This window comes from Agaricus bisporus (genome assembly GCF_000300575.1).
Source record: "Agaricus bisporus var. bisporus H97 unplaced genomic scaffold AGABI2scaffold_7, whole genome shotgun sequence".
NCBI lineage: Eukaryota > Fungi > Basidiomycota > Agaricomycetes > Agaricales > Agaricaceae > Agaricus > Agaricus bisporus.
This window is the reverse complement of record NW_006267370.1, coordinates 353,064-374,893: the sequence shown is the minus strand read 5'-3', so window position 1 is coordinate 374,893 and position 21,830 is coordinate 353,064. Positions and strand designations below refer to the sequence as shown.

General features: G+C 46.6%; 8 protein-coding genes across 8 annotated transcripts; 5 read left to right on the top strand and 3 right to left on the bottom strand.

Moving 5' to 3' along the window:
* The first annotated feature begins 90 nt into the window (after positions 1–90).
* On the top strand, positions 91–1,341 carry AGABI2DRAFT_223692 (hypothetical protein). Its single transcript, XM_006462343.1, has 5 exons — positions 91–288; positions 355–526; positions 576–682; positions 724–982; positions 1,036–1,341. Exons 1-5 carry the CDS (start codon positions 116–118, stop codon positions 1,270–1,272), a joined length of 948 nt encoding a protein of 315 aa, XP_006462406.1. The 5' UTR covers positions 91–115; the 3' UTR covers positions 1,273–1,341.
* AGABI2DRAFT_223689 (hypothetical protein) lies at positions 1,332–9,067 on the bottom strand (the record flags this gene model as incomplete). Its single annotated transcript, XM_006462342.1, is given in 29 exon segments — positions 1,332–1,545; positions 1,597–1,747; positions 1,796–1,962; positions 2,017–2,235; positions 2,287–2,426; positions 2,481–2,797; positions 2,809–2,932; positions 2,991–3,155; positions 3,213–3,309; positions 3,359–3,390; positions 3,440–3,580; positions 3,630–3,723; positions 3,778–3,927; positions 3,979–4,089; positions 4,148–4,594; positions 4,646–4,792; positions 4,846–5,038; positions 5,094–5,305; positions 5,375–5,479; positions 5,533–5,706; positions 5,767–5,991; positions 6,044–6,239; positions 6,289–6,389; positions 6,463–6,888; positions 6,938–7,563; positions 7,619–8,111; positions 8,193–8,559; positions 8,673–8,847; positions 8,896–9,067. The coding sequence occupies 29 exon segments, from the start codon at positions 9,065–9,067 to the stop codon at positions 1,480–1,482; spliced, it is 6,033 nt and encodes a 2,010-aa protein (XP_006462405.1). The 3' UTR covers positions 1,332–1,479.
* A 212-nt stretch (positions 9,068–9,279) lies between these two features.
* Positions 9,280–9,447, bottom strand: AGABI2DRAFT_151870 (hypothetical protein; the record flags this gene model as incomplete). Its single annotated transcript, XM_006462341.1, has 1 exon — positions 9,280–9,447. The coding sequence occupies one exon, from the start codon at positions 9,445–9,447 to the stop codon at positions 9,280–9,282; it is 168 nt and encodes a 55-aa protein (XP_006462404.1).
* A 66-nt stretch (positions 9,448–9,513) lies between these two features.
* Positions 9,514–12,470, top strand: AGABI2DRAFT_223688 (hypothetical protein). The gene is made up of 10 exons (XM_006462340.1): positions 9,514–9,571; positions 9,623–9,703; positions 9,756–10,203; positions 10,254–10,405; positions 10,457–10,530; positions 10,583–10,781; positions 10,831–10,904; positions 10,957–11,128; positions 11,184–11,740; positions 11,802–12,470. Exons 3-10 carry the CDS (start codon positions 9,800–9,802, stop codon positions 11,961–11,963), a joined length of 1,794 nt encoding a protein of 597 aa, XP_006462403.1. The 5' UTR covers positions 9,514–9,571; positions 9,623–9,703; positions 9,756–9,799; the 3' UTR covers positions 11,964–12,470.
* Positions 12,471–13,990: 1,520 nt separating this feature from the next.
* Positions 13,991–14,992, top strand: AGABI2DRAFT_137104 (hypothetical protein). The gene is made up of 5 exons (XM_006462339.1): positions 13,991–14,273; positions 14,329–14,475; positions 14,531–14,572; positions 14,629–14,818; positions 14,872–14,992. Exons 1-5 carry the CDS (start codon positions 14,076–14,078, stop codon positions 14,910–14,912), a joined length of 618 nt encoding a protein of 205 aa, XP_006462402.1. The 5' UTR covers positions 13,991–14,075; the 3' UTR covers positions 14,913–14,992.
* Positions 14,993–15,022: 30 nt separating this feature from the next.
* AGABI2DRAFT_193558 (hypothetical protein) lies at positions 15,023–16,555 on the bottom strand. The gene is made up of 5 exons (XM_006462338.1): positions 15,986–16,555; positions 15,908–15,926; positions 15,745–15,842; positions 15,582–15,669; positions 15,023–15,506 (listed from the first exon to the last, which is right to left on the bottom strand). Exons 1-5 carry the CDS (start codon positions 16,118–16,120, stop codon positions 15,409–15,411), a joined length of 438 nt encoding a protein of 145 aa, XP_006462401.1. The 5' UTR covers positions 16,121–16,555; the 3' UTR covers positions 15,023–15,408.
* Positions 16,556–18,040: 1,485 nt separating this feature from the next.
* AGABI2DRAFT_73127 (hypothetical protein) lies at positions 18,041–20,182 on the top strand (the record flags this gene model as incomplete). The annotated part of the gene is made up of 11 exons (XM_006462337.1): positions 18,041–18,082; positions 18,152–18,208; positions 18,281–18,444; positions 18,499–18,658; positions 18,745–18,749; positions 19,126–19,192; positions 19,302–19,553; positions 19,616–19,718; positions 19,773–19,855; positions 19,945–20,038; positions 20,085–20,182. 11 exons carry the CDS (start codon positions 18,041–18,043, stop codon positions 20,180–20,182), a joined length of 1,125 nt encoding a protein of 374 aa, XP_006462400.1.
* Positions 20,183–20,552: 370 nt separating this feature from the next.
* On the top strand, positions 20,553–21,315 carry AGABI2DRAFT_179152 (hypothetical protein; the record flags this gene model as incomplete). The annotated part of the gene is made up of 5 exons (XM_006462336.1): positions 20,553–20,621; positions 20,675–20,830; positions 20,886–20,999; positions 21,050–21,093; positions 21,179–21,315. Coding segments are annotated over 5 exons (410 nt in total), but the record flags the coding sequence as incomplete, so codon positions are not given.
* Between the last annotated feature and the right edge of the window lie 515 nt (positions 21,316–21,830).

Genomic DNA, 21,830 nt, shown 5'->3' with positions numbered 1-21,830 from the left:
TTTGTAGTTAGCGAGTGATTGCCGGGAGTTAGGAGTAAACGTCATATCATAAACCCCCTAAATCGGTTATTTTTCGCACTGCGGCATCTTGAAACCGTTCACCTTACATCGATAGATGACGATGGCCAACTCTTCGTCTGTGTCACCAGAATTTGCCGGTCATCTGGGGCATCTCACGGCCGAACAGGAAGAAGCTTTGGCGGTATTCAAGGATAACCTACTGAAGGCCGATCTTTACAGGGCCTCGACTGAAGGTCGAGTGGCTTCACACGACGACGCAACGCTGCTGTAAGTGAGCAAGACTTATATATGATAGGGCCTTCATCTCATCGCGCTGGGTCCTCTTCTTCTTAGACGTTTTCTGCGAGCGAGAGGCTGGCAACCAGCTGCAGCACAGAAGCAATTTAAAGATGCTGAGGCTTGGAGGTCAAAACATGATGTGTATAATCTTTACGCGACATTTGACTCTGAAGAGTTTGAGCATTCGAAGAGGTACTATCCAAGGTGGACAGGCCGTCGGGACAAAGTATGTATAAATCATCAACCGTTCACTTCTCATTCTCATTTACGGTAAGAAAGGATTACCCCTCTATGTCTATCGATTGGCTGCCTTGGAGCCTTTGGAGAAGGAACTATTTGCCGTACCTCCAGATAGGCGGTACCAATGTCTGTGTGTTACAAGGTGTCCTATTTGATCATATATGCTAAACATAATCTTTTTAGTATCGTTTTGTACGAGTTCATGGCAAGGTTCTGCTTCCCCTTGTGCAGTGCCCTTCCACATCCCTCCAATTCAACACCGATATCTTGTACCACATCCATCATCGATTTGGGTGGTGTCTCGCTGACGGCCATGTGGCGGTTGCGTAATCACTTGCAAGATGCATCTCGTCTAGCGACGGCCAATTATCCAGAGACACTCGGGGCGATTGCCGTTGTCAACGCCCCTTCCTTTTTCCCCACCGTCTGGGGTTGGATCAAGGTAAGATCGCAAGGGTCAGCATCATGGCGGAATATCCTCTCACTAGCTTTAAGGGTTGGTTCGACGAAGGGACCCGAAACAAGATAATGATTCTAGGGAAAGATCCAGGTTCAAACCTTTTGGAACTCATTGACGCTGAAGATCTGCCGAAAACTTATGGCGGCACATTTGAATGGAATTTTGAGGAGCCCAGCTTAGATGATGCTGCTAAGAAGGTTTTGGGGGAAATGCCTAGAGGTCCGGTTATATTCGAGAACGGAAAGTTAGAGCAGCCGTCCACGGCGAAGTAAGAGACATAGAATTAGGAACAATTACATAGTCTACATTGGTATTTTCTAATTAATGATTGTCAATACCCTACAATTATGCCTGGAATCCGCAAACAAAAATTGAGCAACAAAGAAAACCGGAAAAGAGTAGAGAAACAGAGAAACGAAGTCGAAGCATGCGGTTTAAAGTTTATGATGAATGTGAGCAGTCTATAAGTTAATAAAGCTTCAGGCAAATTCAAGTTCGTCGTCAGGTTCAGCTGTAACACCATCTTCATTCCAAATGTCAAGGAACTAGAGTGATCGTTAGTCCGAATCGAGTGCTCGAGAGCGCATTCAGCTTACCTTAGCTTTCTGAACTTGAATGTCTTCGGTCGTCAACATCGGAGAGGTGGCATAGGGTAACCGATTCCATGAGATAGGTTTATCGTTTCGTCTGGTAGCGGGTTTGTCGCCTGCAGCACTTTTTTTGCCCACAACAAATTTGTTGCATTTTCTGTCAAGAGGATAAGCTCACGGAAACAACAGTTAAACGCTAACATACTCTTCGGATATTGAATAGAGTGACTTAAGGTGTGCTTTTAGAAGCATTACCATAGCAATAATCACGCTCGTGCGCATTAGAGGAAGCTTGTCCAGGTTGTCTTCAACTGGAATGGGGACCATTGAAATAGTTTGAGGTTCTGAAGGCGGGTCGACGACCATAGCATTCTGTAACATGAAGGTAAGAACACCTACAGCAGCTATTTATGAGTTTCAACGCACGGTGTCAGGATTTGTCTGAGAGGCGCTCTCCTGCGCGGTCTCCAATGGTGCACGAAGTTGACTTAGCAGATGGGAAGGTGAAATCATCTCGAGTAGATGCATGCCGGACGTTGACAAGACAACGGTAAGGTGCTTTATCACAGTAATAACCTCTTCTTGAGTCTTGTAGTCGAACATGGCGAAATTTTCAGCCATGTACCTCATGAAATCGACATCGTCCTTGTTCCTGTGTCAAAGCTTATATCGTGTCACACGGGCAGGTAAACTCACTTGAGTTGACTGGTAATCAGAGTTCTCTTGGAATACTTTGACCAGAGATTTAAGGAACTCTTGACGCTGGACTCTCTTCTCTCGGACGAGCGAAAACCACCTTTGTAACAGTGCAACAGGGCTGGGTTCGGTGCGGTAACCTTAGATGATTGAGTCTCACCCAAAAAGGACATATTGCATTATTAGCAACTGACCTTTCACTTCCTGAGATCCAGCAATCTTCTTCTGATATTCAAAAGAAGCTCGCGCACTAACAATGTATCTCGTATTGATCAGTGAGGCATGCTTTCCTTGGAGGATCGAATGTAGAGCGGTAGCACGATTGCTCAGACTGGTAACTGGACTGGTCTCAAGCGCAATGATGACGGGGAAGGATTGGAGTGGATGAGCTAAACCCTGCTTGATTGTAAAGCTCAGAACATCCACAGCAGCACCCTGATTTGTGGATGCAGGGGAGAGGGCAGCTTCGAGAACTTGATCCAGATACCGTTGCACAATGGCAGAACTGACACTGCAAGAGACGATGAGGTTCCGATACTGGGGTAAGTTGTCACTACATACACAGAGTCCGCAAAACCATCAGTGTTCCCCACTAATTCGTCCATATTGATGTTGGTGGGTTTGCTTGACTTACCCTTTGTCGTTTCTTATAGATGAAAAGCGTATAAGGGTATGAAGCACAGGAGATTATAACTCGGGCACACCTTTCAATCTCGCAGAATTCTTTTCAGACTCTGACACTAAGAATTCTTGCATGATCCTGAGCAAGCGGCCTTTACCATCTTCTTCCGGTGAGGCAAAGATGGCGTCCATGACACTAGCGGAGCGCTCCTTAGTCATCAAAGTGGGTTGTGCTCGAAATAGGAAGCCTGTACACAGAAGACTAAGTGAACAAGTAGTACGTGATTGACATTGTGTGAACGTACCAAGACACTGTAGGGTTCTCCCACGAAGCATCGGCGTGCTATGATACTTCTGGTATAACTGTAATAAAGTGTCGTAGATATGCTCTATGATTGATCCCTACAGACTCCGTTAATTATTTGCATACATGCAAAGTTAGAAAACTGACCTTCGAGATAGCATCGATCTCCTTTGCAATATCTGTAGAAAGAATTAGGATAGAACACAGGTGGCGTGATACGAAGCGTACCTGTATTTTCCGCCCTCAGCTGATCAAATCGACAATGTTCCCCTAGTAGGGCGACGATCAGGATTAGAATCACCAGTGGACGAGTCTCTTTATCCTCCATCTGCGCCGCGGTAGGGCGTTTGATGGCTTGTTGGAGGCGAGCTAAGAGTAATTCAGCGAAAAATCTTCAAAATCATTGACAGACGATTACCATTACAAGACTTGAGAAGGTTCACCAAGCGAATGAAGTCATGCGTCAGATGTTGTACCACTACACACATGCAACCGACAGCCTCTTGCAGAATCTAAGCCAATGTTAGCGACAGTTCAAACCATCCTTGCAAGTATTCGAAACCTACTTGAACGCCACCACTTCCAGAAGGTTTGATGATCATGGGCTGCAAGGCCAGCTGCAGGTCTTGCCCAAACTTGCCTGCCGTTGGTGACATGTGGGGGATCGATACCCGGAAAACTTTGAGTAGATAATCGGTCGTTATTAACTCCTCATTCTGCAATCGATTGTCAGCCAAAATTATCACAAAGGCACCATATACACTCACCGATGAAGTGCTTTTGAGGTACGGAAGCAATGTCGACGCATTTGAACCAGAGAGCACTGGTGGGTATGCCGAAGTGAACAAGTAGATAGTCCGTATGCAGTTGACAACCGTCTTTCAAGCAATCCTACTATTAGTCTGGAAATATTGACGGCAGAAAATGAGTGCTTACAAATCCCGGCATGTCCGTAGCATCCACTAATCCATCTATCAACGTCTCGCAAATTTCTGAATATCGAGCATGGAGAGCTGGAACCTCGTTCTCCGGCTTTTCGGCCATAATCTTGTGTAATAAGTCCTCAAGTGGCGACTGTCGCTCCTTAAATTGAGCGGCAGTGCCCATTATTACAATCACTTTCGCAAGGATTGAATTCTTGTCACTCTGATTGTGGTCAGCGGGGGCGGACTTGGTCCGGGTATTGACTGTTGTGGTGGGCACAGTGGGAAACCATAACTCTTCAATGGTTTTGATGGCGAGCTCTTTCACTGTATCATCTTCATCCATCATCCGGGCAACCATCCGAGTTGCGATATCAATCTTGCAGTTGTTGTCGTGAGTGACACTGTAAAATGATTTAAGGAGCTTTATCACGCGTTTTCGCACACCAAGACCAGTGTCCTGGAGGGAGAACGTTAACTTCCACCTAGAAGATACCTAGATAACACTCACGGCCATTCGGTCAGCGATTTTCTGATAATAGTTCCCCGCCACCTCCGGCGAGTCAATCATGTACTTGCCAATCAGCTCAACTGCGGCATCTCGAACGGCAGGTGAACTATCAAGCAGGTGGTTTTCTATGCCACGACGAACGATTGGCTTAAAGGTGCACGTGAGCAAACACTAAGCTTGCCAAAAGAAATTCAACTCACCATGGACAACACGGCGGGATCGCTGGTGACAATCTGTCCAAGGGCACGAAGTGCCTTCGTACGGATAAAAATGACTGGCGCATTCAGCGATGCGACGATAGTGTTCAGAATTGGGTCAAAGGAGCTGCGCATGGCTTGAAGTGTCCCAATCTGTTCTCCAAGTTGATCAATCCGATCTACTTCTTCTTGTGACCTTAAAAAGACATTCTCAACGCAAGATTTCGGAAAATGGGAAGAGGCTTCCATACCCAACATCGAATACGTCCGTAGGAGGATCTTTCCAGACGTCCCTTAATGCACCCCTAACTTTGCGGCCAAAGGTGAGCATCTTATTGGTATCCCGAGGATCCTTAAGGTCGAGATCATCATCCAACTCGGGCATCTCGATCCACTTCTGCAGTTGCTGAAGTGCAGTAGCAAGTTCCTGTCCTAGGATTGCTGCCGATAGCTCCCGTGCACTCTATATTAGGAAAGTTTAGAAAATGCTATCAACATTTTGTCCATCTGGACAGAGACCACGCAGACTTACATCGTATGCTTGGTCTTCGGAAGACCGCCTAGCGATATGAGCCATGACGTCTCTGTGGGCCTTCAACAAGCGCTCGAATGCCTTGATATCTTGTCCATCTACGATCTTAGGGCCGAAAGGGTAAGAGGCCAGCGTCAGGGAATCTCTCAAGCACTTACCTCATCTATTGATCTCAATGGTCGGACTTTGGCTTCTTCATCCACTTTCACTTGGTACTTGAGCGTTGCGGATCGTATTCTGGCAGCAATGACACCAAGATGATCGAGCGCCATCGTCTTGGCTGCATTCGAATCAATCTGTGCATTCACATGTTTGTCGCTCAGCGCGTTGACCTAGCGCGTACCACCAATGTTCAGTTAATGCCGCACGAGAAAAATGAACACTGGACTCACCATGTATCGACAGATCATAGTCAACAAAACTCCGGCGGCTGGCCATTCCGGCCAGAAGAGCACAACGAGAAGATCACCGATCAGGTTATCGAAAATAGCGCGATACTCCGCCTCATTGGAATTTTTCGTTGTCTTGCCTTTGCCCGAACGTTTAGTCAAAAAGCCAATAATGGTTTTCGCAGCTTGCATCGCCGAATCCAAGCCTCCTTTGTAAAGCACGATTTCCTGCATGAAACAAAACGTTACATTCGCTCGATCATCTGTAATGTACGCTCACCTCATGGTCATTCTCATCCAAAAAAGGTTCCTGTGCTTGTTGACTTTCCGAAAAGCTTTCTTGGCGTTTCAAAGCCAACTGGTTCTGTCTGTTCTTCTCTATTTTTCTCGCTTTCAGTCGTACGTCATGCGCTGAGGTTTGAACGAGTTGCAACAACAAGGCAGAAACCGTTCGTATAGATCGACCATCGCGGAGTCTAAACTCTGATCAATAATCGAGACCTACTCAAGCTATGCATGACTTACCGGAATGAACCGGCTTTCTGCTTCGTATCTGATAGCTTGATTAATGAAGTCAGAATCTCCTCGATAATCCATGACCGTTGGCTCTCATTATTAGCGAAGATCTGCATCAAAAAATTTGATCAGATCAATACGCAAGCTTTGAGAGAGATAAAGAGAGAAAGGCGAAAGACTAACACTCCTGATCAAACCCAAGGCGTCTAAGCGCAGACCCCTCATAGCACTCTTACCAAAAGTTTTCAAAATGACGTTGTCTTTTTCTTTTTTGCCTTTCGATTCACCTTCCCCTTCAACGACGAAAAATGGTCCTATTGCAATGTATACCGCGGAAATGATAATTGTATCCGACATCGCAACAGTTTCAGCATTCAGAAGATTGTTGATGCGCGGGATAACGCTGGACAAGGCCTGGAACAACTCGCTCAGTTGCTTCCGATGAGACGAAGCAGTCGAGGAGTTGTCCTGAACGACAAAACGGAGCATTGGATTACCGCCAAATTCGAAGGCCATTCCTGTTGACGTCTCTACAAATGGATAAATGATCTTCTCAAGTTGGTTTTTAACGGCATTGAAGCAAGATATGATCAGCTCTTCAGAATATAACTGAGAAAACTTGTCAGCAGTTGTGCCGCTTAGGTACCTCGCCACGTACCTGTTTGGTCAGTCTGTCGCTTCCAAGCAACGCAATGCAGCAATCGGCAGCCAGAATGCTCTCTCGAGCGATGTTTAAGGACCGCGTCAATTGTTTATGATCGGCGCTGGTCAGCTCTATTTCGGGCTCACGATCTTCTTCTTCAGTACTTCTACGATCAGTATCTTGACCAGTGGTATCATCCGAACCTCCTTTAACCGTCTGTAATTGAGAAGTATCTGGTTTCTTGGCTTTCGCGGCTTTTTTCCGAGGAGAGCTCTTAGGAGGCCCTGCGGACGGTGCGACATATTTGAAGGGATCCAAATCCTCACCGGTTTTGACAGATCGATCCAAAACCTTGAGCAATCGAGATAAAACCTGAGTATCAATCTGGGCCATGCGTCCCTGTGTCCGTGGCGTATTCATGACGCCCGCAGTTGTGTTCCGGAGTCGCTGGTTCGGACGGGCCACTTGACCAATATATTTCGTGAGCTTACGAATATGATTAGAATGCAACTGCGGTTGGGTGGAATCGAGCGAAAGGGATGAAAAATAATCTGGTAAGTCACTAATGCTGATCTCGGCGGGTAGGGCGTCTTCGGAATCGAAAATATCCTCGATTAAGCATAAAAACTTTTCGAGTGGGGCTTAAACAGGGAATCAGTTTGCGTTCAAGCGGGGGAAAGTATGAAAAGGGCTCACCACGATCGTCGCGGTCTCCCGTTCTACGAACAGAACTTTTGGCTGAATCCGTTATATTACGGCGTTTGATAGGACTCCCATCCCCATCCACGGGACCATAACCACCGAGATCAGGTGAGTGGTCGTCCATTTTGAATTTTCTGCGTGACATTGAGGGTGTGGTAAACCCATTCGGTCGGGTATAAGGTGTCGCCCAGGTAGGACGAGGGACCGAAACGTACGCAAAATTTGGAGTGCGCTTGGGAGTGGGAGTGGGACCCTTTGAATTAGTGGATGCGGCCGAGTTGGAAGTTGGTGTTGTAGGAACAGAAGATGCTGCTGAAGCAGAGGAGGAGCGCTGCGTTGGTAGCACATACTCATCTCGCATCGTCTGCAGACGCTTCAAAGACGGAGATTCTATTTCAACGACTGGCTTTCGCTTACGAGGAGTAACAGGGACCGGAGAACTGTACGTCATGATAGACAACGGATCAGGACTCGATTGGGGGGATGGCTGATTCAGTGCGGCAGCAGTGAGTTTCGTGACAGGCGTTCTCACTGGAACAGGCGTTTTCGCAGGAGAAGACGCCTTTACTGGAGCAGGTGTTTTGAATGGACTGGCTACAGGGCGAGATCGAGGGTGCATTGCAATCTGCATTTCTCGAGTCTTTTGCTCTAGGAAGGTATTGAAAAATGCCCGCGACTCTTCCGGGCGATAAACCTTTTGCGGTGGAGGGGGTCGCGGATCAGGAGGAAGTCTTTGTGGCACATGAGGCGGGGGACCTAAAGCATGCGCAAGAGAAGACGATGAGGTCTGCATTACCGGTGGTGAAGGTGTCGGGTACGCATTATTTGGGGGAGCGGTGCGTTGAAATACCGATTGCGCAAAAGGTGACGGTTGAAAGGAAGATACGGGACCCTGTGGAGGACGCCAGTTTTGCTGAGCGGGATAACGATAAGAACTGAGAGCATATAGTAAGAATGAGACGCATATATGTGATCAAACTGCTGGACTAACGAAGCTGGTTGATCCGCTAGTATACGGACAGTATTATCCCGCGCGGTTGTCCAGTACCCCCCGTCATTCACCGGAGGTTGAGGTGAAGAGAGATATCGAACTTGATGATCATACTCCGAATATGGCGGCGGATTCCCTTGGGGCGAATACGAAGTACGGGGAGCATAGTACGACGGCTGAGCAAATGTCGGGGGCGCCGCAGTAGTGTACATGTTGTTCATATGCCGCACGGCTGGTCACAAGTCAGCAAAAGCGAACCAAGCCAGATACAAGACAATACCATGATTTGTTGGGGTAGCAGAAGCCATCGGGTATACTGCCAGAAGGCCCTGGGCATGGTGAACAGAGTCGGCGGCGGCAGAGCCATAGCGAATGTTCTGCTGGGGCTGCTCGGGTGGCTCCTGGTGGTAGAAGTACTGGTCCTGGGGCCGCCAGCGAGGGTTGTTGTCCATGAGGAGGAAGTAATATTGCGGGTCACGCAGGCGTGCGCGACGCGGGAGAGTCACAGGTTATGCGTGACAGGGCAGGCGGATTTTGTGGGAGGCCCTGTTGGTCCTGACCCAGCTCGTCGTTGATCATCTTCTACCCCAGTCTCTTCCCATGTATGACCATGTCAGTGCCCCAGAAACGCAAACATATGCTCTCTGTTGATTTCAAGCAACGCTCAGGCAGCAGCAAGCGCCACAAGGAGCACGGTCACAGCCACCAGCACAAGAAACCTCGATATGTCGATGCCCCAGACGAAGAGCAGTCGCCCAGGAAATCTGCCACCGAATTGAACGGTACAACGCCTCAGAAACTGGTCAACGGATATAAGGTCCCAAAACCCCATGGTCACAATAATCTGAACCGTATAAACGGCGTTGGGGAAAGTTCCCGGTCAAAAAATTTTCGATCGAATTCATCAATCGATCTGCAACTCCAGGAACAGAGGAAGCAACTTCCAATTGCTAAGGGTATGCCTAAATTTAACATTTGGTTCAATGGCTATTTACAGTGTCGTTTAGGCCGAGATGCTCTCGTTGCAGAGATCGGCAAACACGATGTTACTGTCCTTCTAGGAGAAACGGGTTCCGGAAAAACAACTCGTAAGTGAATCAGCTTTATGTATCTCCCCTGACAATAGCTCATATGTACCAGAGGTTCCACAATACTTGTTGGAAAACGGCGTAGCTGGCAAAGGCATGATAGCGGTCACCCAACCCCGTCGCGTCGCCGCCACGTCCCTAGCGGATCGCGTGTCGAAAGAACAGGGTGCCTCCGTCGGCGATATTGTCGGCTATTCCGTTCGCTTCGACGAAAAATATACTTCTGGAACTCGGATCAAGTACATGACCGACGGAATGATTGTTCGTGAACTCATGTCGGATCCCCTACTCAGCAAATACAGCGTCATTATCGTCGACGAAGCTCACGAACGCACTCTGCGAACCGATCTCCTCATTGCAAACCTTAAAACAATTCAAAAAAGGAGGAACATCACTCTGGATCTCAAAGGCAAAGGCAATGCCGATAAAATGAACCCTCTGAAGGTTATCATCATGAGCGCCACGCTTGACGCCGAAAAATTCAGCAAATTCTTTCATAAGTGAACCCTCTTTTCTGTCTTACTCCAGGAGATACTCATGCAGTTTCCAGTGCCAAAATTATATATGTAAAGGGACGGCAGCATCCCGTCACAATATACCACTCGAGCGAGAGTCAAGTAGACTATGTAGATGCAGCTATGCGGACGTTTTTTCAAGTACATGTAGACCAACCACCGGGAGATGTTTTAATATTCTTGCCAGGTGAACCTAAACCCCACTTTTTCCGAGTCCTTAAACTGAAAAATGCTATAGGACAGGAAGATATTGAAAGCCTCGAAAAATCAATAACCTTTTTTGCTAAAAGGCTACCTGCGGATAAGATGGATGTCAGTATTATATATCCTGCTTCACAGTCCACAATTCTTAACTCGTCTCCAGGTGCTCATACTTCCAATGTATGCATCCCAATCCGCGCATAAAAATACAAAAGTTTTTGAATCTGCTCCTTCAAACACCCGAAAATGTATACTTGCAACAAATGTCGCCGAAACTTCCATCACAATACCAGGTGTAAAATATGTTATTGATACCGGGAAATGTAAAGAGAAACAATATCTAGCAAGAGATTCAGGCGGAGGTATGCTCTAAAATCTTTCATCTGCACTGCGACTTATGTATCATTGCAGGGTTCGACACACTCTTAACCAGGGATATTACAAAGTCATCTGCCATGCAGCGAGCTGGACGCGCAGGTCGTGAGGTGCGCATCGACGTTTCAGAGCCAATTCGTTTTCTTTAAATTAAATGACTAGGGTAAAGGCGTCTGCTTCCGTCTATATACCGAACAAGCTTTTGAATCTATGAAACGGACAGCCGAACCTGAGATCCTCCGTTGCAGTCTAACATCTAGCATCCTTCAACTAAAATGCATCGGCCAGAACATGGAAGAACTTGATCTCATGGATAAACCTGATATCGACGCCAGTAAGTATCGCAACCTCTGCCATACCTTCTACATTTCTGATGTCATCACCAACAGTCTATTCTGCACTCAAAACTCTTTGGCTCCTCGGTGCCATTGACAAAGAACAAAAATTGACCTCAACAGGTCGTCGAATGGCTTCATTCCCTACCGAACCTCATCTTTCCCGCTCCATCCTCGCATCCTCAGAACATAATTGTACCAAAGAAATCCTCACTATCGTCTCCATTCTTTCCTCCTCTTCCAAACTCTTCCTCGATATCTCCGATCAACGTGAAGCAGCATCAGACTCTCGGCGAAAATTCCGTCATCCCTCCGGTGATCATATGACTATCCTCAATACCTTCCGATCATACGAGGAAATCTCGAAAAGTGAGAGCAAATCTCAAAGAAAAGAGTGGTGTAAAAAACACTTTATCAATGAGAAATGTTTGATCGAGGGGAAGAAAATCAGAGAACAGTTAATTGACGTTTGTAGGAAAGTCGGATTGGATCCAAATAGTTCTTGTGGCGAGAACGAAGATCCGGTCATCAAGAGCCTTGGATATGGATTAGTTGGAAATTCAGCATTTTTGCAGCCAGACGGATCGTATAAGCAGACTATGGGACATTCAGTGAGTAGACGTTAATAATAGTATAGTTATTTCTTAAAATCTCGGATCTATTTTTCCTCAGATCGTCAAGATACATCCGGGATCATGCATGGTTAATGAGAAGGTGCCAGCGATTATTTACGACGAGTTGGTTTATACAAACCAGATCTACGCGCGAGGCGTTTCAGCGATACCGAGGAGCTTTTTCTTGAAGCACGCGGCATTGAGTCAACGGCAGGCTTAAACCAGACGAGATTCTTATGCAGGAAACAAGCTGTATATCTAAGAGGTATCAGATAGTGCTTTTAATGGGGATGACCAACGTTATATTATTGACTACTGGTTATTAAAATCTTTTGTTTAGTATGTACTTGTCATGTAAACTGTAAGGGGACTCCCAGTCTTACACTGTAACATGTACAGCTAGCCAATGATATAGATCATTCTACCTATTCTACAAGAATCTCCATCGCCACAAAAGAGGGAGATACAAATTCATCACCGAGGCACTGCAGACCATGCATGCGTCTACGATCTTAGACTACCGAGAACATTCCAAGCGCCCGGAGCTTTATCCTGTGAACCAAGTTTTCTCCACACTTCTCTCGCAATCGCTTTTTCCTTCCCACTTAGAAACATGACAAGCGTCGGGAATCTCGCGACTTTAGCTAGATTGTCCATATAATCTCTGACACTATGCGTATCATCCGGCGTCGGTTGCGAGGATAAAACAACAAGGAAGACTTCGAGTATTGAAACTAAGAAAGTAGTTTCTAGAGATGTCTTGAAGAATGATGGTATTTTTGAAGGAGCGATTGTCTGATCAGTCAAAATCAGTTTGAAATCATAAATAATAACAGATAGATAATAGATAAATTACCTGTAGCAACTTCCATCGTTCCACGCTCGTGAGCACCGATCTCCACGCCCGAATCAAATCAAATAATGTCGCAGGTGTTGATGGGTTCGGATCCTCGTTGCTTCCAGATAATACAGTAGCTTTCTCCTGAGGAGGAGTTTCAATTGAAGACAAAGGTTCCTCCACAGGGGCAGGACTTTCCCCATTTTCAAGTTTGACGGCAGGATCAGGCGACGACGTAGGTGAAGGAGAACCTACAGTCCTAGTGGGGAATATTGTATGTTGTCCGGACGCGCGGAATATACCACCCCCTACTTTAGTTATCTTCGCTTCACGAAATTCTTTCGCTTTTGCAAAAGAGGCCGCTTTTGATGAAGGCGAGGTTGCCGGAGGTGTTTGAGGTGTAGGTGGATCACCGAGTCCCGAAGCTGTTGCCGCCGCGTCGGAGTCCTTGAGTGTACGTGAAGCAACCTCTTGTATATCGAAACCAGAGGAAGAAGGTTTAACAGCCTCGATCGGAGCTCCTTTCCGCTCTGTCCGAGCGGTAGTTTCTGTCGAGGAAGATGCAGACGGATCAACGATAGCGATTGGAACGCGTCGACGTTTTGGTGCAGGGGTGGATTCCGGTGCAGTTTTAGATATAGGATCAACTTGACGGAGATCAGATTTCTAGAATTGATGACATGATTAACATATTCCTAGTCCAGTCACTGCGGAAAGTACCCTGCGCTTCTCGGTCTCGATGCGCTCAGCAATTTTTCTGAGTTCTTCCTTGGTAGTTTTGTTGTCCGGTTCTAGCTTTATTGCTTCCGTGAAGTCTAGGAGATAAGCCGAATTATAATGAATGTGTATGACGATGGGGACAGAGAGCATACCTCGCCGAGCTTCAATAAATCTACTTTGACCAACATTGGCCTGGCCTCTTCTGAAGTACGCTTTCACATTTTTGGGACTCAAATTCAGAACCTTCGTACAGTCGCGTTCGGCGTCTTCAAATCTACACGAGGCAAGTCAGCTGGGTATACTACCGACGAAGAAAAAAGGTATCATCAAAGAAAACGTACTTGCCTAGCTTCAAGTACGCCGCCGCTCGGTTGAGAGGATACGTATGGTCTTTGGGATCAGCTAGAACGGCTGCCGTATAGTGTCCAATGGCGCTGGGATAGTCACCAGCTTTGAAGGCGGCGTTTCCCTAGAACATTGTAAAACATGTTTTCCCTGAGCAGCTATTGTCTACTCACCTTTTCCTTTTCTTTCTGGGCTTTATCTGCCATTGTGGTTAGTCTGTACGCCACTGATTTTCTGCGACGCGGCTGGACGACGTTAGTAAACAAGTGCACACATCACGCTCCATCACGTTCAGAACAGCTTCAGCTCGTGGCTGCTCATAATGATATTGACCTGTTCTCTCCAGCAATCCTTGTGATACTCATTTGTGAGAAGACTACACATATCTATCTACCACTAGTCCGGACCAGCTCATAACTGCAAAGAAAGATGGCGACGAAATACACGATCACCGGACCAGCTTACATCAAGCTCTTCTTCCATCTTGCCAAGCACCCACACCAACGCGTTAACGGCGTGCTCATTGGCAAAGAACTATCAGAAGGTGTCGTAGAAGCGACAGATACAATCCCACTATTGCATCATTGGACCAGCCTGAGCCCTATGATGGAAATTGGACTCGATCTAGTGCGTTTTCCGAAAACCGAAAACTGCGGTCTTACTGAAAGGTGCCACGCCACAGGCAGGACAATACGCAGAATCCGCAGGACTCAAAGTCGTAGGCTACTATCAGGCGTGCGAGCGGCCCGAGGATACGACTTTATTCCCAGTGGGAGAGAAGATTGCATCCAGAATTAAACAAGGGTTTAATCATGCCATAGCCTTTGTCGTGAGTCTGGCCCAACATTCTGATGGAACTGAATTTTATGTCATGACTACTGCAGCTCGACGCTTCACAGATTGACGGAACATCCGCGGCTTTGGTCGTACGTCACGTATCCTTTCCGTTCTAACTCATTTTTTAATAGTAAACTCTTCACAGCCGTATGTTCCTGCAGCGCCAAATCCCAATTGGAAACCTGCTTCTAGCTCACCTCAGCCATTCACCGTGGATTCTCCCTATCAACTTTCTCCACCCAATTTGGCCAGCAGAGCTTTAGCTCTTGTGCGTGACGAGAAGCTTCATCTCAAGTTCGGGGACTTCGACGATCACCTCGAGGATGTCGCAATTGGTGAGTCATTAAACCTGTCAAGAAACAATAAAATTAAAACACGTTGTTGCCAGACTGGTTAAGGAACAAAGCATGTGTGCCGAAAGATCTTTAATCTTCCGTCGTTCGCTTCCCTTCCACGATATCATTTTTTAGTGAAATAATATAATAGAAAAAGCAACCGAAATTCTGCCAAAACGTTCTTCAATGTTCACGCGGAGGCAACGGCTGGAGATGATCGACACCATATCTATTTTCTATTGGAAACAACAAAATCTAACAAATCTAACAAATCTTGGTCTAATACAATAATAAACAACAGTAGCAATTACAAATTGCGCGACAAAAATGAAAGGAATGCGACAGCCAGCATGCAGAATACAAGAAATCTAGGTGTTGAAAACATTGGAGTCATCTAATCGTTTGCTTACAATATCGATACAGCTTGAGTTGAACAAGCGCATCCTTCTCAGAAGGATAGTGCATCCAGAAAAAAAAAGATTGAACCACTCGAGGAACGACTGCCAGAGACGGTCACCACGAGGCAAAGAAAGAACGAACAAGGGTTAATGATGTGGACGCGTGGATCTGCGTGCACGAGGTTGCTGGATTCAAGGATGCCAATTCCTGTTCATGAAATGCCATTTCATTTTGCTCATCACACCCTGATCAAGGGGGGCCAAGGCTTTGAATGCGTCAGGGGATAAATCTGTAACATGAGAATACGCCAGATTAACACCATGAGAAATGAATGGGCACGTCTGTAGCCGAAAAACAAGCGTACCGAGGTCGTAATATCCACAGCTAGGACAACTGTCCCGTGTAAGGGCATGTATAGTACGGCCATTGTCTGTGTTCGTGATTTCTACATACTAAAAATACGAAGGGAAAACATGTTATCAGCATGCCGAGGTTATATATAGAAATCCGAAAGCGGCAGTTCTTACCTGATCGCAATTACTAGCTTTGTTGTTGTCGTAAAGATCCTTAGAAATGGCAACGATGTAGTCGGAGTCTTTGTTCCATTTGCCACAGTTTCCTAGGCCTAATTTCGCGAAGAACAACATTATTACAATGCTGGAGGCAATGACATCTTGATATTAGACTTACCAACATGGAACCATGTTCCCTAAATATGACAACGTCAGAAAACGATCATTGTGACGAAGGACAAAAGAATGAACTTACCCTTCCGGTGTGCGTGATCCTTTTTTCTAGGTGGACTGCGTCTATGGTGTTGACAGTAGGTGCGGGCGCTCCCAAGGCTGACAAGATCAACCCAAGCGTGGCTAAGACAGTGCAGGCGGCGCGGAAGAACATCATGATGGTCAGGCTTGATACACAAGAATATAGGCGATACAAGGTGAGGCGAAGGAAGACGATGGAGCAATACAGTGAAGTGCGGAATCAAGGAGGAGGTACGCTGACTCTAGAAGGTGTCGGGGGACCAAAGACTTCAGGTCGCGAAGGCGCCTTTATATACCCGAGAAACGGAGACACAGTTATTTGCCTCGAGGTTCCAGGGCCCAAAAGTCCAGGTCCGAGCTCCGTGGCGCGCTGTTGATATTTGTGTGTTTCATTGCACCTTGGCCGTTGGGTCGGACTATCATTGGAAAATTCCGATTCTACCCAAAGAAAGACGATAAAGGGTCAGTATTGATGCCATCATAAACGCTTTGGGCGTTTCAGCTCGAATTCTTTGTTCCAACGACAAACAAGGCAAATTGGAGGCACGGAATTATGACCATGTGACCACAAAATACCAAACTCTGTCTATTACCAAGTGAGCACCATGATTTTCCAAAAGGACGAGAATAACTTGCGATGGGCCCCCCAAATATTTTCTTTCCCCCTTGAATGTAAATACGTAGAATTCCCACCAGCTTCATGCGGGACCATGCGGCCCATAGCAGGAAGGACCGGACCGGCCGATACTAGTACAGCACTATCGCCCTCAAGCTCTGAGGAATATTCTATACATAATGAACCTATTAATTAAGTTGTTGAGGAGTGTGATATTATGTATTCATTTACCTGGAGCCATGTCATACAGTCATCCGTCGGTGACGACGGCGAAGGTGTGTATTCAGAGGCGGCCTGCCTACGCCCCAGCGAGGAAGCCGTGATAATCCAAAGTTACCGGCAAATACAGCTGGACCGAGTTGGAACGGCAGATGAGTAAACCGGGCGCATCGTGAAGGCAACGCGTGTGCAACATGATGGACTAGATGGAGTTTTTCGGTCCAAACTATTAACAACGTTGGGAAATCGTTTGAAATAACATGGTCGATCAAGGGTTTGTTTTGCGCAGGGCCTGTCTCCGGGGATGCTGCGGTTTTTGTCTGAACCAGCGCCGCAATTTCCCACATTTTCGGCTGGTAAAACCTTCCGAGAGGGCAACATTTTTGAAACCGTGGGAATAGAATGGGACAAGTTAAAGAGGTTGCGGGTTTAGACCCTTACCGCCGGTGCTCGAACAAGGAAAATTGGACCATGCGCATGTTGGAATTCGGCTCGAAACCGGACAAAATCCTCCGAGAGCCGCTCAATGCTCGCTGGATCAGCACTGAATTGCCCTCTGCCCACCGCGCGTCGCCGGGAAATATGTTTGTTCCAAACTTTCACCTATTTTCGAAGTGGCAATCACGTACCTCAGGCACATTTGTCCTGATTTTCTTCTGGGTCATCCTAAGTTTGACCTGGTAATAATTTGCTGCGGCGTATCGTTCGGATCTAATCTCAGTTAAAGAGTAGAAATCATACACTATATATAAATAAATGAGATGCTCATATGTCATCTTTGCTTCCTTGAACTCATTTACGAGTCTCATAAGCCTTGCAAAGAAGACAGATGAAGCAGTACAAAGGCAAAAGGCAGACACTCACCTCATCGTCTATGACAGCTTTAACCAAGATGAAAGGTTGAATTAAGTGCAGTCTTGAAACGAACCTTGACATGCGCCCCTGAGCACGCTTACTTGGCCAGGCTCCAGCTGCCAGCAGCATAAAGATCCCAACGCCCACACACGAAATGACAGGACAATATGTTCAAGTTGCTGAGCTTTTAGGGCAGGAGATATTATTAGCTGACGTCATACCAGTGATCTGCTCGCGCTGCACTATTAGCGACTGCCACAGCGAGCTCCGGATGCTCTGACGGATACCCCTCGTTATACTTATCATCGAGCCGCGTTTAACTTCTCTACCACCTACTTCCACCCTTTTGTGAGCCTTGGTTGAATCATGGCGGCCGAACCAGACCAAAGTTACGGGAATACTCTCCCAGTAATGTTTCCCTATATACTTTACCCCGATAAGATACTGATGCCATTGTGGCATTGTACTGGATAATAGGACCAAGTCGAGCGCATCGGACTTCTCTACGAAGCTCACCTTGAGATGATCAGCGATGTAAGCTTCACCGCATTGCCAACCTGCATGGGTTGCGGAATCTATGAATCAGGTGTTCACCACGCGGCTCAGGTCAGGGAATTATACCAAAGTCGAACTGCCATCGAGAGAGAATATGCTGCAAAGTTGCAGAATTTATCAAAGAAAGCTGCGGAGAAGAAGGCAAAGATGGAGGCCCGTTTCATACTCGGTGAAGACCCAACAAGGAGCTGGGACGTTACCACTCTGAAGCGGAAGTAAGGTGCTCTTTTGATCGCCCGAAAATGACAACCACTAATCAGATCTTCAAGTACCCTTGGCAAGGCTTATGAGGCGCTCATTACCTCTATCGTAGACGCAACCCATGAGCATCAGAGCATCGCCGATTCACTTTCAACGCAGGTCATCGATGTTCTTCGCACCCTAGAGAAACGGTGTAATGACACAAAGAAAAAGGCAAATTTATTCCCAGTCATGAATGACTTAAATTGCGGAAATTGACATTGCGTCACTTCGATAGGAACTCCAATTCTATCAGAAAACTTTGGCCGAAAGAGATCGTGTATACAATGACCGTCAGAAAGTGAGTAAATTCAAGAGTATGGTTTCCGAGATTTTACTAGCGTCTTGTTCGCTTAGAGCAAGCAGAAGGTTGGTCATCTCAGTTTCACCGACCACTGCCGCCTTGAACCGACAATATTTTGTTATAGTACGACAATGACTGCGAAGAGGTGGAAACTTTCCGACAGAAACAGGTATGTTCAACCCCCTTCCCGAAACTTTTCGGCTGACAATTGCAGACTCGAGCCCAGGAAGAGAAACATAAAGCTCGAGTCGCCAAACAAGCTGAACAGCAGAAGGATGATATGTTGAACAGCAAGAAGTACGGGAATCTAAATTCAACGAAATTGAATCGCTGAACATAAATTTTGCCGCAGCTTGCATATAATTTCTACGGCAGTTGCCAACAAAGTCAAGGATAAGTTCTATACAACAGATATGCCCGTAGCAGCGAATGTAAGCCGAGTTCAAAATTGGAAATAGGGAAAATTCTTATTTATGACTTTTCTGTCTAGGAACTCCGTAAGTCAGAAACTTTCACGAACGTGAACAGAATAGTTCAAATCCTTTTACAGAACGGTTACAAACCCAGCTGGTGGAGCGTTTTGTGAAAATTCTTCTCTTCGCTCATCGGTTACAGCTTGGTCATCTGGATAATCTGAAGGAAAAACTTAGCAACGTAGAGGCAAAGATCAGCCAGGTCCAACCTGTGGAGGACCAACTACTCTTCATTGAGCATAATATTCGCCCATTTACCTTGCCAGATGACTGGAAATATGAGCCCTGTACATTGCACTATGACACGGTGAATAAGTTGTCTCTGCTACTCTGTCTCTGCGGAACGATAACCGGGTGATATCAATCCAGGATGCTATGAGCACCGAACCCGCTCCCAAGATTTGGTTGCAGAACAAGCTGAATCGCTCTCGCACGAAGGCACAGGAATTAGCGCCCTTGATTTTGTTGAAAGGTCGGCTCTGTCCAGTCGAGAACCTGCGATCCCAATGCTCACTGTATCCATCAGAAACTGAATTCAATCACTTGTCTAAGAAACTTCAGACTAACATTGCAGACCATCCCGTCGGCCCAGTGGATGACATAGTTGATGTACGTTCCTGTCAGAGTGACCTCCGCGGTTTTATAGAAAAAACTCACCCTCGGGTATGTCAACCTTTGCCCCTTGACATCCGAAACAGAGCTACCTAGATGCCCAGCATGAGCTTTCCTACTATCATACCTCGCGAACTATACTGGAAGCTGAGATTGAAACTATTGTGGCGGCGATCGGAGGTTCGTAAATTCGCCCATGTAGGATGGGTTGCTAACCACTAGGCAGATGATATGGGCGGACAAAACCCTCATGTGTTCAAGAGCTCGTCCTTTTCAATACCAACACAATGCGGATATTGCGAGGTACTTGGCGAAATTTTGTGATTGAGGGAAACTTGCTAAGTGTCCGGTGACCTAGTCCACGATTTGGGGTCTGAGTAAGCAAGGGAAGACATGCAAGCAGTGTGGCCTCTCTGTCCATAATAAGTGCGAGCTTAAGGTGGGATTTACCGCTGATAGACATCTTGATATTGAAATAGCCTCTTTATCGAGGTACCTGCGGAATGTCGCAAGGCAAAGGGATCGCGTCGCCGTTCTTCTCGCCGGGCAGCGGCGTCTCCTGCGTCTCCTGCTGTCGCTGCCGCTGGTAAGCGAGTACACGATGGAGTATGAAGGTTCTCACCATTGTTGTTAGCCGTCACCGAGACTCCTAGTCCTTCATCTTTCGTTCGATCGCAAACCCCGGAAGAGGAGGAAAATTATCCTACCAAACAAATCTTATTTAATTATTCACCATCTTCTGAATTTGAGGTTAGCGTTCAAGGCAAGTCACGCGCTTCAGTCATGCTACGAACGGTTAAGTTAATCAGTATGTAGAAGGGGAGAAGGTCCAAGTTGTTGAACCAGACGACGGTTCTGGGTGGGCCAAAGTCTTGAACTCTGAAGGAAAGAAAGGACTTGTTCCTGCATCATATGTAGGCTACGGTCATTCTGACGAGGGAGTACCTGTGCGCCAAGGAACGGGTCAGCGAGGTTGGTGGTGTCTCAGGGCTGGTGTTTTAATTTTGATTGCCTGACCGGACCCCAGTGAGAGCAATATATCCATATCGGTCGCAAGGATCAGACGAGCTAGAGCTCCATGAAGGTGAGGTACTTGAGCTTTCCGTCGGAGGGCAGGAGTATGGAAACGGCTGGTGGGAAGGTAATTCCAAGTAAAGTGGTCTTATTACTTATCTCATGCGGGAATGGTAGGTTTCAACAAGGAAGGAAGGAAGGGGATATTCCCAAGCAATTATGTACGTCCCTGCTGATTGCGATGCTTCTTCACTCACCAAGTTATTGGTCTGACAGGTTGAGATATTGTAACGTGTTCATGCTCAGATAGAGCATCTTGTCGAGTTCAAATGACTGCTCTCGTAGTGTATGAGACCGCGTCCGGTCTGTGTTTGAGAATTCTCCAAGAAAAGCTGCCAATAAATACCTGTACCAATGTTTGGATAATATACCTAATGCTTTTGTGATAAATTTGGGGAAAGAATAACAAGAGCGGAGGTTGGTCGTATGATTTGGGAATACCAAATGCGATAATTTGGCTTCTTTGACAAGTTGTTATTCTGGGCCAAAGGATCTTTTCCCTAGGTCGCCGTGCACCACGAACTGGACGCGGCCTGTATTGAGAAGGGTGGATTCCCTCGCTTCTAACGTCTCGCAGAGCGCCCCAAATCGCATCCATATTATCAGGGGATAAAACCGGCAATCACCTACTTGCCTCGTAAGACCAGAACCACCCATTCTTCAGGTCGTGGTTGCTGAACGGGACGGTCCTGAGCGATAAGCGAATCTTAATTTTATCGGGACCGTTGATGGGTTTCCACATGAAGTAGGCATTGGGCCTAAGACAGACGAATCGTTGTCATCGTGTTTTCATAGCTGAAGATGACTTCTATGTTTGAAATTTGGGGTCTGTTACCACGCTCATCTGATATGCCGCAGTCTCCCAATACGTGAGATGGAAGCTAAGGCGCAGGGGCCA